Source organism: Echinops telfairi, unplaced genomic scaffold (assembly GCF_000313985.2).
Source record: "Echinops telfairi isolate 266 unplaced genomic scaffold, ASM31398v2 ScPeMD7_4;HRSCAF=17, whole genome shotgun sequence".
Classification (NCBI taxonomy): Eukaryota; Metazoa; Chordata; class Mammalia; order Afrosoricida; family Tenrecidae; genus Echinops; species Echinops telfairi.
The window spans coordinates 24,379,318-24,398,079 of NW_022103900.1; the positions used below are offsets into that span (position 1 = coordinate 24,379,318).

Sequence of the window (18,762 nt, forward strand, 5' to 3'; positions counted from 1 at the left end):
TTAGAAGAAAGAAATTTGAAGCTCCAATTTTTTGTAGAGCTCTATTTTAAATGTCTTCTCTGACCTTCCTGAGAAAAGATATGACTATTTAAAATAGGTTATTTTAACTTCTATTTTAATGTTTTAAGACACCCTAAGTCCTAGAGATAAATTCTAATATGTTTCCATTTATGTGAAATATGGAAAGTTTGTAGGTGCCGCTACGACTCTGGGAAAATGGCAGATGACGAAGAATATGAGGAGGTGGTAGAGGTAAGATGCCAAAAAGAAATGAAATTCACTGACAGCGAAGTATTTTATGTAGCCATTCAAAGCCATGTAGGCGCATTAATCATTTGAAAAAGACAACGTCTAGTATAAATTCACATTAAAGCACAAGAAAGACATAAAGGCATGTTTTATGTTTACTTTTACTATAATTATGTGGGTTTCAGATTTGAAAGGAAATATCACCATTTCCCGCTTCTGCATATCTTCAAACTAAAAAAAAACAGTGTGAGGTAAAGGTAGATTTTAATGTATCTTCAAACACTACCTTCTTCACCACCTCCCTAACCCCCACTGATCAAAAAGAAAGAGTAAGTTCTGATAACTGAACTCTATTTTGTACTGTCTACATAATAGTAGAGGAAGCCAGACTACTTTTTACTTTTTGCTTCACCAGTTGATATAAATATAGATATATCTATATAGGAGACTTCATATATTTAACACAGGCACACACAGATGTAACTCAAGCATCTTACAAACACCAGTTGGAAATCACAGTTAGTCGCCAACTCCATTACATTTACATGAAGGCACAAGTCCAGCTTTTAAATTAAAAAACTCAAAAAATAAAAATGGAACAAAAGACACAAGGGACAGCTTGAAAAATATCCTCTAGATTATTGATAGCCAAATCACAAAGTTGTTCATCCTTTTATATTTATTTCATATCATTTTATTTGCTAGTGCTATGGTTTTTCTTCATCAGCCCTTCCCTGCAGCTCCCGGTTTCTAGAAATAAAAGATAAAGGCGTGGGAGGGACTATACTCCACCTAAGTGCGTTGCTGTACATTTGAAAATGATTCGTAATGATCAATTAATGATGAACCTCTACACATATGGCCATTTCCAAATGCTTGATGGCTTTGGAAGCAGTTTTAAAAATCCTGGGATGTCAGTAGACTGGGAGTTAACGCAAAGAGCTTTCCAGAACCAAATGCTAGAGGAAAGTGCCAAAATGTGTCTCTGGAAAATTATTTTAGTGACTAGCCTATATTTACATCAAGAAGATGTTATTTTACTCCCAAAGTAAAATCCCTTTTCTCACTTACTGAAGGATGACTTTAAAAAAAATAGAATGACTTCTAGACATTATAAAATCCAGCCTCTGCGGCTTAAATGCCAGTGGCCTCGTCTGCACTTCTCAAAATCATCACCATGTCCCTTAGGTCAGAACAGTCATCACCAAACAGCACTAAAACAATTACAGTGTTTTCATTGTAAAAAAAACATTAAATTGTTTTCCTCAGGAGGATGACTCCGGGAACATTTCTTAGCATCCAACTCTAAGTCTCTTCTGTCTGTGTTAACACAAGTATGTTCATCTGCCCTGGGAGGTATGCTTATGCTAGAGTTGATGGATTTAACTAGATGACAAAGACGGAGGGGGCTATTTTTAGGAATTCCATCCTCCCCATTTTGTTCCTGTGACTGCTGTGGGGCTGGCCAGCCGGGGCTAAACTAAGAGCCGGCCTGCCGGGGAGTGTTGAACGGAGCTCTCGTTGACCTCAGAAAAAGGATGCCAGAAGAACAGGATGGTGGCAGATTCTAGAAAAGAGTCAGAGACAAATTAAAAAGGACAGCACAGAGCGAGGTTTTTAATCTGTCTCCAAGGGATCGTGGTGCCGTTCTCGACTCAGTCCTAAACAAACGTGGAGAAGAAGGAAAGAAGGTCCTGTCTAATGAATGGCACTGCTGTCACAACAACCACAGTGATAGTTGGCTTGCCAGTTATAATGCCCACCATTCGGGCCATGTCTTTCTCAGCAGCTCATTTCTAAGCGACATTGACCGGTGGTAATGTAGCTCGCCCAGCAAAAGTCAAATTGGATGGCTACCAAAGAACTGCTTTCACTTGAATGTTAAGAAAATCCAAACAGGTTGTGAATCATTCAGGCTAGTTTAAGATTTCTTCTCAGGCCACTGGTGTTTCGTGTGGCCAGTGAAATGGCTCCTTGAAATTCTATTTAGTCGTAGAGCCTGTAATTTCTGTGGTTAGGGGAAAGGACAGACAGACGAAATTAGATTTCGAATTTTAAAAGTGTGTAATAGAGGAGTAGAGAGCAGGAGAGGCTGCTTTATAAGAATTTCACCAAGTCTGGTCAGAGCAGGGGACCTATGGAATTAGCCACCCCAGGGCAGAGGGAAGGCAGCTTCTGAGGACATTGGTGCGTGTCAGTGCACCTATATAGCTAGTGAGATAGGGAAGATGAACTATCCTGTATTTTATTGAGCGAGCAAAGTGTCTCATTCCCACTCCCCCACCCCCTTTTCTTGTGTGCCATAAACCCAAACAAGTCTTTCCAGAAGGGATGCCGTGTGAGGCTGCGGGCAGGATTCCACTCCCCGGACACGTCTGAAACAAAATGTCAGCCAGGACTGATCAGCGCCTATTTATTGCTGGTGATGGCAGGGCTAGAACCATAGTCGGCTCGTTTTCAGATCGAGGCTGCAGGCACCCGAGCCAGCGAGGGCAAATTGCAGCCCGACTCGCGGGCCCTGGGTGCCCGCTCGCAGTCGCCTTCTCTTCTGGGAATTTGTGAGTTTCGTCTCAGCAGGTTGCTCAGCTCCGTGGTGCCACTGGACAGGCCTCGCCCTTCACCCCGAGAGGGACTCTTGCTACGTAGTCCTCAGTAGTAGGTGTACGAGAATTGAGATGTATAGAGGTTTGGGGATCTGAATTTTGCAAATGTGATGCCCAGTCGATTTTTTTATTTCATCCGGAGATTTCGGTGTGGTTTCCTGTGAGTGAACAGTGAGTTGTGTCACCATTCCTCAATGCTTGGTCAACACACAGCAAATTCCATCTCCGGTGTCACAAGAAGACAGGTTCCATGTTCCATATCAATAGCTTCCCTTAATTAATCACCAGCCGCCAATGCCTTTCTCTTTCCTCTGTAACTCCTGGTCCCATCAGGCGACATTCACTTTGGCGTCCCTGAAATTTCATCCGAGGGGGAGAAACAAAAATGGAAGGGGAGGGGTGCACCAAGCACCCTGGTCTACCTTCTTCCCACAGCTATTCCAAACGACTAAGCCAGCCAAGTAACCCTAGTGATGAAGCTGCGGAGAGGGGCTCTCCGCTTGGTTCTCACGATGACCCCTTTGTGCTCTCTTTACAGTACTACACCGAAGAGACCGTCTATGAAGAGGTGCCGGGGGAGGTAAGGGCCAATTCCCTTTTGCACTAACCACATGCCATTCAGCAAAAGGAGCCCTCGCCTTTCTGAACTCCTGCGTCCCCAAGACCGCTAGAAGAGTACCTGAGGGGATTGGTGTCTCTGAGTGGCACTAATGGCTAATGCTCTGCTGCTAATGGAAAGGTTGCAGGTTTGAGTCCACCCAGAGGCACTGGGAAGAAAGCCCTGGCGAGCTCCTTGTGAAAAACCAACTGTTGAGAACAGTTCTTCTCTGACACACAGGGGGCTCCCAGGAGTCTGGGTTGGCAACTGGCTTTGGGTTGGAGGGCTGATGCATTTATGCGTGTCCAGCAGGTCATGGTACAAGAATACATGTTACCTAGTTGACAAGCTATTCCACCTAGACAGCATTTCCAAGATGACCAGGGATGGTGTCTCCGCTTGCTCTCCTGGTATTTTGAGCATGACCTTAAGCAGTCTTTGTCATCACTCTCTGACTGCGTGCAGCAAAAGGGATCGCTTTGACCTGCGATCTCTTTAAGAAACGGCAGGTTCAAGTGTAGACTCGTGTTGTGTGGGCACCATCAACACAACAAGGAATTATTGTTCTAAGGTGCAATCCCTCTCTCGTGATCTCCAGAACCAAACTAAACTCCCTGCCAGAGTCCATTCCCTGCGGCCCTAGGAGGCAGGATAGAACTGCCCTGTGGGCTTCTGAGAGTGTCACTCTGCACCAGAACAAGGCCCCATCTTTCTCCTGAGGAGAGCCTGGTGGTTTTGAACTGCCGACCTGGCAATGAGCAGCCCAACTGGTACTCTACTTCATGTTCTTCCTTTTCCTCTCTGAGCACCACAGTCAGTGGTATGAATTGTGAACTCTGAAGTTGAACCCTGAGGACAGCCTGTGGCAGCATGAACGCTAACATCTGCAGAGGATGTGAATTGACAGCCTACTGGCAACGCCGCAGAGAATTTCATAGATAGATAGTTTCCTTAGTACTTGTTTCTCTTCCCACAGTAGAGGATAGAACTCTTATTTTGACGCAGATCGTATTAGCTGTGTAGAAAATGTATGTGTAAGACAGATTGAAGACTTGGCTGCTTATCTTCTTTTCTTTATGTACAGTACTTTTAATCTTGGACTAGACCCAAATTTGAAGCTTAGTTTCTTCCACTATCACCTATTGTAAGACACAGTAATTTCCCACCTACTACAAAGAACTGTTGTGAAGATAATTGCTCCATTATGTTTCTGTCATTATTCTCATCCAACGAAGCATTTATTAGTGTAAATGGCACTCCAGTTCACATTAATTAAGTGACTAAGCCAAGAGAATGGTAATCACTTGTAATATTGATGTGATTCACTTAAAAAAAGTTCTTTATAATTTGTCTCATCCTACAGAGGAGAAAGTCTATATGCCTAGAGAACAAGGAACCCAACTTTTTTTTAATACTCATTTAAAAGTTTAAAGTCAAGAATTTGAGCTCTATTTGATTGTTAACCCTCTCTTATTAATAAAAAATAAGTTTGCTTTTTGTTGTATGCAGACAATTTAGGATTAAAAAAATATTTAAGACTAAGCTATTGCTGATTTTATCCTACTTTGATGGGTTTGAAGGAGTCCTAGTGGGTTACACAATGGGCTGAAAACCACAAGGTCAGCAGTTCAAATCCACCAGCCACTCTAAGGGAGAGGCTTTCTACCCCTCTACAGAGTTACTGTACCAGAAACCCACCAGGGCAGTTCTAATCAGCTTTATAGGTTGGCGTGAGTCGGAATCCATTCTATGGCAGCTATTTTTGTTTGTTTTTTGTGTGTTTGCGCATATGTCTGAAAACTGAATTTTAGGCTAATCTTGAAAATTATGGTATAGTGGCTATGAATTGAGCTGCTAACCCCAAGGTCAGCCGTTCAAAATGACCAGCAGCTCTGAGGGAGAACGATGAGGCTTTCTACTCCCATAAAGAGGTAGTCTGGGGGTTGGGTGGGAGGAGGGAGTCTAGAAGTCATTGTGATGATGTATATACAACTCTTAAAAAGTGATTTAACCATCGATGTTAAATCCACATGAATATTATATCAAGAACATTACTGCTAAAAGAAAGAAAGAAAGAGCAAGGAAAAAACCCAGACTTGACCAATGGTTCCCATGGGTGAAGGAGAAAGAGTTGTTGCTTAGGGAGCATTGAGCTTATCTTAATGATGATAGACTAACTTGGAAAAGGATATCAATAATGGCTGTACAACATGAAGACTATCAACAATGGCACTGTCTTGGCTGTGTAGAAGTTGTTGAATTGGAAAAACAGCAAATAAGAGTCACAGTCTCAGAAACCCACAGGAGCAGTGCTGCCCTGTCCTATCGGGTCCCATGAGTCTGAGTCCGACTCAATGACAGTGAGTTTGGCGTGGTTTTGGTTAACCTGTTTATTCCATGGCGTCTCTAATAACGAATGCTTCAGACTTATGCACCATGATGAGTTTTTGTATGGATTCTTGCTTTGGCCTGTTTACGTTAAGCTCAGTTAAGTCCAGAAATGTGAGCCTGCCTGAAGTCAGAATAATATATGCTAACTCTGCTACCAGTCTTCACTTCCCTGACAATGTTGAACTGCATGTAAAATTTCCAGGCAATAACAAAGATCTACGAAACCACGACAACAAGGACAATACATTCTGACTATGAGGAACCCGAAGTTTCCAAACCAGCGCCGGCACAGCCAGTGCCCGCCAAGCCCGTGGAGAGGAAGAGGGTTATCCGGAAGAAAGCGGACCCTTCAAAGTTCATGACGCCCTACATCGCACACAGTCAGAAAATGCAGGATCTTTTCAGCACAGTAAGTGTCAGACAGCCTCCTCTGGCCTGGTTTAGTTGCTGAGGAAGCAGGGAGCTCCACCAACTCCTCTCCGTGCGGGCTGGGTTTTGTTCTCAACTTTGTATGAGACAAAAGGATGTCTTGCAAAACTGTACATTCTCTTCTTGGGATTCTTGAACTTTCTTTTCATATAGTGCTTTTCCCACAATTGCAACCTTGAGGAAGGCCTCTTATTGAAACAAACTGTACGTGTGAAATAAGCATAAGGCCAACTATAAACCAATTTTCATCATTATTAGTTAGTCAACCCAGGATAAGGAAGTCACAAATATACATAGTTGATGGAAACGAAAAAGCATACTTTAAACTATGGCTGAGAAGAAGAACCTCTTAAATAGATTAGCTAATAGTATGTCAAGGGGAATACTATGTAGTCTATTTTTAAAATACTTTCTGAGATGTATGGTATAATAGAAATGCAGTGTCATCAAAGGGCTTATTTGAAATTTTAGATCAGAAGGTGTGGCCATGTCTGATAATGGTGCCTTTTAGCCATGCTGCATAGTGGAATACCCTGGGGAATTTAAAAACTAACGACACCCAGGTCATTCTGGTTTAACTGGTCTGAGGTGCGCTGGGGCCCTGAGCATCAAAATGTTTGCATGTTCCCCAGGGAATTCTAACATGAAGTCCAAGTTGAACATCACTGTTCTTATCCTCGCTGTGTAATTCTCGAAGTAACACTGACTGGTTGCAGATCTAGATCCTGTTTCAATGGATGTACTTGTCTAATAGGAGTCCCTACGTGGTACAAACAGTTCAGCTCTGGCTACTAACTGAAAAGTTGGCAGTTTGAACCCACCCAGAGACACCTCAGAAGAAAAGCCTGGCCATCTGTTTCCGCAGCAGTAAAACCCCGCAGAGCACACTTTACTCCCTAACACACGGGGTTTCCATGAGTCGGACTAGAATGGAAGGCAGCTAGTACTCTGTGGAAGGGGTCCTAGTGGCTATGATTTGGCTGCGATCTGGACGGTCAGCAGTTCCAGACTACCAGCCACTCCTGGGAGGAAGCTGGGGCTTTCTACTCCGGTCAACAGCGACGGTCTCAGAAGCTCACAGGGCCAGTTCTCCCTGTCCTGTTGGTAGCTATGGGTCATCTATTTGCCCATTGAGAGCTAAGGTCTCACCAAGTCACCTAATGTTTATATTGAAAACATCTTGTGGTGTTTGGCCAATAAATATTCACATATGGTTAGGGATTAACTTTTGGAGATGACTTGGTAAATTTATTGTTCAAGTTTAAGCTTCAACTAATTAGGTTTCTACTAATGAATGAGATGTCTTGCCTTCTTCATCACAACAGTATTCAGCAAAGATAGAATTTCCTGAGTGTTGATTTACTGCATGGAAGCTCATTAGTTCAGACACCGGAAACCTATAATTTCTGATATTTTAAACAGAATGCTGGCTATGTTCTATAAGATTTTGTAAAGTGGTTAGTAACTAAATCAATAGTGTAATTTGTATTGTTGACTACTCCACTCAAGAGTACAGTTGGAACATTAATAATGATAAATTATACTTATTATTATTAAAGCAAGAGCTCCTGGTATATTTAGCGAAAATAAAATCGCACTTCTGCTTTTCAAAATACTCCATCATTCAGACTTTTTCAGTAATTCAAGCTGTTTCTCAGCTCTAAGGTCAGCTTTGAATCTTGCATAGAATGTTCTTGTTTTGTACTAGCGGTCAAATCCTCTCAGGCTTGACTTAGTTTTCATATTCATTTTCTAAAATGAGACTTGGGCCCTTTTCTGTTTGCATTCAGGCAGAGAAAGAAGAACCACTGAGAGAATAATTTCAGGGCATTTCTAAGACAATAGTCTGTAATAAATTTCTACTGTCTCTGAGACCCATTTGTGTTCAGGAAGAGCAATTAACAAATCTATTTTAGATTTTGCAGCGAGTCAGAATAAAGGACAAAGAGAAAGCTGTTACACTGGTAATTGTTAGAACTTGGAAGAATTGTTTTTAATTAAATGCGGATGGGTACGTTACCTGAAATTTCTGCTGCTGTCATGTCATGTTTTATGCTAATACCTGGTATTCATTTCAGAATAAATATAAGAAGAACTTTGAGAAAGCAAAAGGACAGCCATATGCCAGCACAACTGATACCCCAGAACTTCGCAGAATCAAGAAAGTTCAAGATCAACTCAGTGAGGTGGGTTGCAATGATAAAATTAAGGAGAGGTGCATTTCAAAAATATATCTTTCACTGGGGATTGAGCTAGTCAATCACTGGCTATGAGCTAGTCCAGAAAGTTAGAGAAAGCCTTGGCCATTAGCTATGTTATTGTGAATATGAACCAACGTGGGTTCTATAAGCTTGTCCCAGCCATTTAGATTAAGAAGTAACTTAGATGGAGGGTCCACAGAACAACAACAAAAAATCATATCATTGTGAAAGATGGGGAGTGCAGAGTGGAGACCCAAAGCCCATATGTAGGCAATTGGACATCCTCTTATGTACGGAAGGGTCGTGGGGAGGAAACCATCCAGTCAGAGTTCAGTATAGCACCATTGAAACATACAACTTTCCTTTAGTTCTTTCATGATTCCTCCCCCACACTATCGTGACCCCAATTCTACCTTAAAAATCTGGCTAGACCAGAGTATGTGCACTGGTACAGATAAGAGCTGGAAACACAGGGCATCCAAGACCGATAGACCCCTCAGGACTAATACTGAAAGTAGCGATACCAGGAGGGTAGGGGAAAGGTGGGGGACAAAGGGGGAACTGATCACAATGATCTACATATAACCCCCTCCCAGGGGGATGGGCAACAAAAAATTGGGTGAAGAGAGACATCGGTCAGTGTAAGACATGACAAAATAATAATAATTTATAAATTATCCAGGGTTCATGAGGGAGGGAGGATGGGAGAGGAAGGGGGAAAAGGAGAAGCTGATACCAAGGGCTTAAGTAGAAAGAAAATGTTTTGAAAATGATGATGGCAACAATTGTACAAATGTGCTTGACACAATGGATGGATGGATTGTGATGAGAGTTGTATGAGCCCCTAATAAAATGGTTTTAAAAAAAAGACAGAGGGTCCAAATTGCTTGGGTCCTGTAGCAGTACGAAACCTGGTAAGTTGTAATCACAGGTTCTCTGTCCATCTTTGAAGATTACGGTTTTCCATCTAAAGGGTTGTTTTATGATGTGACTATAAAGTCATTGCATTAGGACTTGCTATAACATACACACCCATGTACTCGGGCCTGTCATAGACTTACTCTTACCGTTATTTCTGCAGGTTAAGTATCGGATGGATGGCGATGTTGCTAAAACTATTTGTCACGTAGATGAAAAAGCAAAGGACATCGAACATGCCAAGAAAGTGTCGCAGCAAGTCAGCAAGGTAAGTCTGGGCTCATGGTATTGGTGGGTGCAATACTAAGTAGCATTCACGTTAGCTTTGCTTTATATGACAAGGAGAACGTTGGACAGGTCTCAGCACGCTCACTAGTATCCTCCAGATCCACAGGGAGTATGGACGCTCATCCCCACCGTGTCAGTGAGGCCACCAGATGATGGAAGTGTCCCCTAGAAGCTCTGACCGACTGCAGAGCCCTGCAGCTGACGGAGCAGCTGCTCCTCAGCCCAGGCACAAGCTGCTCTGCCGACCGCAGTCTCAGACGCAGCAGAATCTCTCTCGCTCTCTCTCTGATTTAAAGCAACAGAAATGCATTGTCTCAAATTCTGGAGAGTAGAAATGAACCTTCAAAGTTGGCAGGGCTAAGCTTTCGCTGAAGGCCCTAAGGAAAGTGCTTTCTTGTGTCCCTCCGCTTCTAGGAGCCCACCTTCCTTTAATATCTAATTGGATGTGCAAAGACCCTGTTTCCAAATATGGTCCTGCTCACGGGTGAAGGAGGGTGTTAGAACTTCAATGTGTCCTTTGGGAGGACATGCTTCAACCTATAACCCGGGAGTCCAGAAAATGTTAATAACAAATAAATTATATACTCACATTAAGTCGATATTACAATTTATGCTGGTTGATGAGGGGTGTTATGGAACAAATAGAGCACGGTAAAGGTCATCATCATGTTAAAAAGAACTTGTGGATCTGGATTTTTATGAGAAACCTCCAAACTTCAAATTTGGAAAATAATTTTTTTAAATGCCACTTAAGTAAAAGCAGTGTCCCATAGTAAAATCCGGCCAGTGCCTGGTAGGTTGCCACCTAGAGTGGATCCAAATCGTGATGCGGTTTAAATCCTGGCATTCCCGAGGAAAAGCTACTTCTGCAGGGGCACTAGGACGGCACGGTCAGGGTTTTCCTTGTAACACATCCAGGAGCCTTTGTGTGAGGCCCCGTGAGTGTGAAAAAGGCCTTTGTTCTCCACATCTCCTTGTCCTTGCCTGAGACATTAAAAGGCAAGTCCTCTGTTCTTCCTGTTCAGGTTTTATACAAGCAGAACTGGGAGGACACCAAGGATAAGTACCTGCTTCCTCCTGACGCCCCTGAACTTGTTCAAGCCATTAAAAACACAGCCATGTTCAGTAAGGTAAGGTCTCCACAGGCACAGTTAGCCTCCCCACCCTGCCATTCTGCCATGTAATATATTCTTCCTAATCCAGAAGATGGCTCTCAATAGTTCTGTGAGTAACCTTGAGATAGGGGCGGCTGCTAGAGTGGGGCTTGGCAAGGGCGTGGGGGATGAGAGGCAAATTCTTGGGCAGAGAGGAGTGTGCACCCTTGGGGAGGATCCCATAGGCAACCTGATCTACCAGGGGCAATGTGTGAGGAGAATGAAGATGTGTTGGGCCAGCCAAGACCTCAAAGGAATATTCTAATTTTTGCCTGTCGATCATGTCAAAAAGCGTTAACTGTCTGGCGATCTTTTTTTTTTTTTAATAGTTCTTTTCCATTGTTGTGGATCTATAGGCAACACAATATTTGCATTTCAATACTCTTCATGAGCATAGTTTTGTGACCTTAATTATATTCATATTGTTCTTCAATCATTAACAATAGTTAACTATTCTCCAATTATTTCATCACCTCCCTTAACAAAAACTCAGTTTCACCCATCTGGCTAGCTACCTTATTAAAGGTTTATTTTGTGATAGAAACTTAACTAATTGCATCCCGACACTGGTACATTAGCACCTGTAGAAGGCGCAGAGAGTAGACAAAACAAAATCAAAGGCCTCCACATTTCTCTTGGAAATGACGATGGGCAGGGGACACTGGCCAGGTTATTAAAAACCCAGAATAGACGGAAAGGTGGAGGTCCTATTGAATTTCATTGATCTTTGCTCTCACCTTGCCTTTGGATCATGATGCTATTGATTGGTGAATTCAAACTTATGCTGATGACTTTTCGCTCTTTGCTGATTTAGAAATTGTACACTGAAGACTGGGATGCAGACAAAAATTTGTTTTACCCATATAACGACAGCCCGGAGCTGAGGAGGGTTGCCAACGCCCAGAAGGCGCTCAGTGATGTAAGTATAGTGCATCCGTTGGGAGCATGGAATTAGGAAACGGAATGAAGTTGAGGATGCTCCTTTCAATTCTCCTTTTAGGAAAGGTCAAATGTCATTATTGCAGAAAAATCCATCCAGAATCATGAGAATGTATGATGTGTCATTCATGTTAGATATAATTGGGTCCAACCCTCCCATCCTCTTTCAAACAAAGAACCTGAGTCAAAGACCATAAAGGTAGTTAGAGGAAGAGCCCAAGGAAAAGTCAGGTCTTCCTCCCCACCAGGACATGCATCCCTCCCCTCCCCACAATCCTCTTGGAGTGAGTAGAAATTTCTCTGTGACAATGAAGTCTTATTTTGTTTTTAGCCCATTGAGGTCACAGCCAACTTCCCAAGTCTATTAAATGAACCGTGCAATTGGAAGGTTTTAATGTCTGCCCTAATGAGAAGGTCTTTCTTTTTTCTGCACTGGGCTTCTGATGGATACTTGTCTAAGTTTGTTTGTGTAGTTATCCCCCAAAGAGCGCTTCCCATTGTGGATGCATGGAGCGTATTTGAAAGCAGTAGATCAGCATGCCCTCTTGCCAGAATATTAGCATCCTAGAATTTGGAAGAGGAGCTCCGGTAGCATAGTGGTTACGTTTTGGGCTGCTAATCACAAGGTTAGCAGTTTGAGCCCACCAGCCGCTCTAAGGGTAAAAAATGAGGCTTTCTGCTCCCGTAATGAGTTACAGTCTCAGAAACCCATACAGGCAATTCTACCATGCTCTTTGGGGTTGCCAGAAGTCAGAAGTGACTCCATAGCAGTGAGTTTATTTAAGTTTTGTTGGAGACTCTGAAAAATATACATTAGAGGAACTTTAGAAATCTGAGTTAGGATGTAAACTCACTGCCTTATGGACCCCATTCTTGGATCTAGCTTTTCTCTTTGTTTTGAGGTGCTTTCTTTCAGAGTCCCAATTGAAAATCAGTGTGTGTGTGTGTGTTAGGTGCTATCGAGTTAGTTCTGACTTAGACCAATCCTATATACAACAGGACAAAACACTGCCTGGTCCTGCAACGTCTTCACAATTGTTATTTGGTCAATTATCAAAAAAATAGTCCCTGGGAACTCTCAAACTCTAGATTCAACAAGGCATTTGACACCTTGAGACTTATTGGGGTGTGCTTCCCATGTACCCTAGGGCCCTAGCTTGCTCAGAGCTGATAGTATACATATTCATCTGATGACGTCTTATCAAGTCTAACTTGAATTCTCTCTTACTTGGTATGAAGTGCAAATGTAGTGGGGATATTTTCTATCCCATGCTACATGTATAGCATAGTATAGGAACTGAAGAAGGCATAGCAAAAGGTTAATGTCATTGTGTTGTACAGTTTTTAGTATGTGAGTACTTCTTGCTTCTCTTTCAAGATTGGTGTTTCCCTTCTATGTTGTAGATTATGTAACATTGTTATGTGGCCCTCCGAACTGATCAGCAGCTATTGAGAGTCTATTATGTATGCAGGCTTGACGGGATAGACCAGTCCTATAAGTTTTGTTTTTTTCTCCCCCTGAGAATTTATAATCAGGTAACTAAGTTGATAAGAAGAGTAGGTATCAAATGACTAACAAAACAAAACAAACAAGCTAGAAATGACAGTCCCACATTGACTGAAAGGCTGGAGGGCTAAATGTGAATAGTCAAATTGACATGGCGATCCCAAGTGGCTGGGTGGTGATGGAAAAGGAAGGACCTCTGAAGTAGAGAGGGGATTTGAAATAAGCCAGCTGCTTTAGATGAACGTGAAACGGTGGGGCGCCTCAGGAGACAAACCAGCTTTGCCATGCATGAACCAGTAGGACAAAGGGAGGCATCATGCGATAACAAGAGGGAAATAACCATGATAAATGCTAAAGCTGGAGACATTGGGATGGGCAGTCTGGGGAACTGGCACCAGGAAACACTAGACATCAGTGGAAGTGTGGAACGCCAGTCCGTATCAGATGGCTGATGGGTGAAGGAGAGAAAGAGGTCAGAAATAAGAAATAAAGCTTCAGAAGTGCCAAAGACATCTAATCTTGGAGACCAAGGAGAAAAAAGGAGTCTTAGGTGAATATACGAACCTTGACTGGATAGCCTGGGTACTGTTGAGAAAAATGTATCAGTGGAAAGAGAAATGGCATTGAAATAATGGAAGAGCCATTCAGATATAAATCAGAAGTGGAGCATGCTATCGCCTAGGAGTGAAGTCAGGGCAAGAGAGTAATATTTGAGAGGCATCAAAATAAGAGTGAGAGCTGCAGACATGAAAATACATGGGGGAGGCAAAGAGAGTATGGTCAAGGGCAGATTCTTGGAGGACTCCCACATTTAGGACATCTGGAAAGGAGTCAACAACAACTAGCAAATGGCCAGAGATATGGAAGGAGAACCAGGAAATGCCCCGTCATGTCAGCCTAGGAGAGGTTTCCAAAAAGACACTTAATCTTTCAGAATCTCTTATTATCTATAAAACAGAAAGATGAAGGGTGATCAATTCTACCCTAAGGTTGAACAATTAAAATTGGCCATGTTATTTTATCTTGAGACATTTGAATATCTTAAGAGACATCATGAAGGAAACTTTGTAATAATAAAGCAAAAATCTTCCTCACACCTCCTTGCCAGAAAGACTTGGCAGTTAAGGTACAGCTTTTATTTTTATTACAGACAAAGTATGCACCAGATATCAGATTGCTGCCTATTAATACTGTTGTCCACACCATGAACTTCTACAATTACTGGGCACCTAAAACCCCAAGCAAGCTGTTGTTCACAGAACAGAGCATTAGGCACATAGATTTCAAGCTAAGAGCTGGATTAGATGCTCCCTTCTCACTCTCCTTCTTCCTCTGCCCTGTCAACCTACTCACTAGATTATCCTTGTTCTCTAAGTAAAGACAAACGACATTGCAAGCACTATGGGAGTCTTTGAGCGGAACCAGAGTGCAGAATTCAGAATCAGGTTCCTAAGACATTAGGTCTTAGAGACCTCATTTGTCCCTGAAACTTCTTGACAAGTTGTCAGACTTAATAAGCATTTTGTCCGGTGGAAGGATGCTTCCTCCCCAAGGAGAGAGCCAGCCATGGAGAATCCCAGTTGCTGTATACTTAAAATGCAATCTTCACTTACTCAAAAGAAAGTAGACAGTGGGTGTTATATAAGTACAGTTTAAGATCTGTCATCTGCATTCCACTTTATTTCCCACCTGTACAAAGTTTTTGTTTCAGATTCTATTGCTGTTGTTGACTTGACCCCCAACTCACTGTGACTCCCTATGTTACAGAGCAGAATCTCTCCATGGGTTTGGTGGTTTTGATTTTAACTGTCGTATTTACAGAAGCAGGCTGACAGGCCTGTCTTCCCTGGGGATGCTAGGTCTTATGAGGCTAAGGTATCGTGCGGTAGTTCGCACATAGCGAGGACGATTGCATCTTAGAACTACCCGACTCCTTTACTTTACAAATAAGAATGCTGACATCCGGATAAAGAAATTTGGATGCCAAAAAGAAAAAGCAGAAAAGAAAGAAATGTGACTGTCTCACAGCCAAGTAGTTGCAGAGTTGGGAAGATAATTCTGTTCCTCACCCTTCTCCTGACAGTGTATGAAGCACACCTTCACAAGCCACTCATTGCACCCTCATCCTAGCCAGTGACCATGCAGGCCCTACAGCCCCAAATGCGAGGACAGGCTTTCTGCCACCCTAGAACTCCTATTCCACTGAGGGACAGACCTGGGACCCACAGGTTCCTGTGTTATCCGCTAATTCTGTTCAGGGAGCCAAGGGCCAGGTGCAGTGAGAGCCCAAGAGAAAGTCATCAAGTCAGCCGCGGGTCAGGGAGGGCGATGCAAGCAAACCCTCCTTGGGCTGAGTGGGGAGGATGGGTGGCAATGTGCAGACAGAAAGAGAAAACCGGGGGGTTGGGGCATACCAGGGAATGGGAACACCGCTTTTGAGGTCCAGAGGCATGAGAGGGTCTCCCGTGACTGGAATCTATGGGAAGTTCTGCTTTACTAGGAGGAAGTGGTCCAACAATTGGTGGCACTAAGAAGTGAAGAGAAGAAAGCAGAGCAAGCGTAAGGCTGCGCATGACTAATTCGTGCGATGCTTCCTTGAAGGTGGGAGAGGCCTCTGTAAGCTGAAGGAAAGGAGGTGATGGAGAAGGGGAGTTTGAAACCATAAGGAGGAGAAATGACGGCTCGAGCTAGGCATAAAAGGGGACGGGGCAGGGATCAGGAGTGCCTCATGTCAATAATAGGAGTGCCACAAACCTGGACATTTTCAAATGCAGCCTGGGCTAAGCAGGAATCAATCATCTTTAGACTCTTCTGAAAGCATCATGGAGGGTGCTTCTCCTTTAAGAAGAAGGGGCAGAGTGGGCGTGGCAGGAATGAGTATGGAGACAGATGAGCTCATCTACTTTATAGAAGAGGAAATGGGGAGTAGTGCGGAGCTGATTGGGGGCTGAGGACAGCGTTGGGGTTTTAGGCTAGTGCTGGGAGTGGGTGCTGACCAGAGACACCTAATGGGCTTTTCAAGCTTCATTTACAGCAACGTGCCAACTGGATACCCAAACCCCATAGTGATTCAATGCAGAGATGCGTGTGGTGTTCATTAGTAGCACTCAGAAGCCTGGCTGTCAAGACTATGTGGTCGAGCTGATCCAGAACGGGGGTGGCTGAGTGAGTGAGATGCAGTACAAGCAGCTGGATAAGAGAATGAGTGGGCCACCATCATGGCCAGAATGCCCAGGTGGGAGGAAACACCGGGGCGGGGCTAAGCATCTTAGAGAAGCAGGAAGATTTAAGAAAATAGAAATCACGAGCAATTCTTTGGGCATATGGTCAGGAGAGACCAGTCCCTGGAGAAAGACATCATGCTGGGTAATGTGGAGGGGCAGCGAAAAAGAGGAAGGCCTTCAAGGAGATGAACTGATGCTGTGGCTGCAACAATGGGCTCAGGCATAGAAAAAAGTGTGAGGATGGTGGACCACGCAGTGCTTCCTTCTGTTGTGCACAGGGTCGCTATGCACATGGGTCGGAACCGACTCAATGGCACCTAACAACAGTCACAGCACCAATATTGCTGGTGCTGTCGGGTAAACTTTGAACCATTAATCACAAGGTCGGGGGTTCGATCCCACCAGGAGCTCCCCGGGGGAAAGAGGAGGCTGTCAGCTCCTAAAGATTTACAGCCTCAAAAACCCTGTCTAGGGTCGTTATGAGTCTCAATCGACTCTAGAGTGGTGGGTTTGGTGTTTTGGTGTTGGAGTCGTACTGAGAGTTAGTGCATATGCTATCTAGAAGAATAAATTATAATCAGGCAATTTTATAGGATTCACGACAACAAAAACCACGTTGAAAGCATTGTCTTTCAAACAAATGGCACCATGTGAACTAGAATCCTTCTTCTGTGGCTCAGCAGCACCCTTGTCTTGTCTTTTGCTAGATTGCCTACAAAAAAGGCCACGTTGAGCAGCAAACTCAATTCACGTCTCTGGCAGATCCACCAGATATAGAATTTGCCAAGAAAGTGACCAATCAAGTGAGCAAGGTAAGTCACAGGGGCCGGGATTCCGACTCTTGAAAACTCTGATGAATAATCTCAGTGAATAGAGGAAGTCGCTAAAGATGAACCTCAAGAGGGAATCTGAGACATTAAGAGTATTTTTGCATCTCTCTTGACAATTTGAGTGTATCTATTCAAGGACCCTATTCATTGCCCTAGAACTGTACGAATATATCTTTGGCCAGCTTGGTAGCTCTGTGATGGATAAATGTAACAGCCACTGGACCCCATGTCCTAATGTCCCTTGATGTTCCTCTTGGGTGGTGCAATGAATGCACACGAACTGAGTAACCAAGTAACCGCACAAGTCCACAGAGGATCGTATTGTTTCACCTCTGTGTGAAGCACCCCCGTGGGTTTAGGGTCCCAGTCTGCTTTGGAGCAAGAATGCATGAGTGGGCTGTCCAGCATAGCTCAGTTGATAGCAGGGCACTTCTGAATTTGGAAGGCCTGGCACCCAGCTTAGTCTGCCTATATTTAGCTTGGTAAACTAGCCCTGAGGATTGCAGCCCTGGCAGGGAATGCAGAGAGACAGATGTTCTGCTGATGCATAGCCAGACTAAGCTCCTGTCTTAAGTCCGTCCAAAGCGGGCCACCATCTCCTGGGATACTGCTGAGTTGAAGGGCTTTCTTCAGTCTCCTGCTAGTTGATTTAATCTCAAGATTTCAGTCTTGTTTAAACATTTAGGGAGTTGGGGTTGGGGAGGGCAAAGTGTTCCCTTTAGTAAAGGAGAAAGAAGGAAAGTTGTGGATGATGAAGTCTAGCAAGAGAATTGTTTGAAAATATCTGATCTTCACGATTAGCCTAACTGTATAACCAGGAGCTGTTTGGATAGAAGATCTAGTAAGTACTAGGTTGTCTAACTGCAGGCGATGTCAAGCCCAAAACCAAACCCACTGCCACTGAGCTGATTCTGACTCACAGTCACGCTCATGTGTCACAGAGCGGAACTGAACTTCATAAGGGATTCTAGACGGTAACCTTCATGGTAGCAGATTGCCAGAACTTTCTCCTTTGGTGCCGCTCATGGGTTTGAACTACCAACATTTCAGTTAGCAGTTGAACATAAACCATTTGCATCCCCTCAGGGACATCACGGGAATGCCAGGAAGCTGAAATTCATTAGAATTTTGCCCAACGCTAGCTAAGCAGAAGTTAACTTCAGAAATGCACACAAAAGAGAGCCTATTAAAAATGTTGATATTCTAAATACGTTGATATTCAAAAGCGATTGATCGTTTTGAAAAGGAAAGGAGCTCTTTCAAGTTTGTTGGTGAGAAGTGAGAAGGGCTCTATTTAAGATCTTTACTTAACAAACATTTGAAAAGGTATCTTACCAAGGTAGCATTCTTTGTACCTTCCTTGACTGCACAGTTGAGCATTTGAAAATAAGAGAAAGATTACATTCAAACGCCTCCATAATCAGCTTCTCC

At 43.4% G+C, this 18,762-nt stretch overlaps 1 protein-coding gene across 1 annotated transcript in view; it reads left to right on the forward strand.

The window, feature by feature from the left end:
* The first annotated feature begins 216 nt into the window (after positions 1-216).
* NEB (nebulin) overlaps positions 217-18,762 on the forward strand; it is a 247,820-nt gene continuing 229,274 nt past the window's right edge. The window contains exons 1-8 of the mRNA XM_004703932.2: positions 217-252; positions 3,391-3,432; positions 6,044-6,250; positions 8,349-8,456; positions 9,553-9,657; positions 10,703-10,807; positions 11,646-11,750; positions 17,209-17,313. Coding sequence (XP_004703989.1) covers positions 217-252; positions 3,391-3,432; positions 6,044-6,250; positions 8,349-8,456; positions 9,553-9,657; positions 10,703-10,807; positions 11,646-11,750; positions 17,209-17,313 — 813 coding nt within the window. The remainder of the gene's footprint in view (positions 253-3,390; positions 3,433-6,043; positions 6,251-8,348; positions 8,457-9,552; positions 9,658-10,702; positions 10,808-11,645; positions 11,751-17,208; positions 17,314-18,762) is intronic.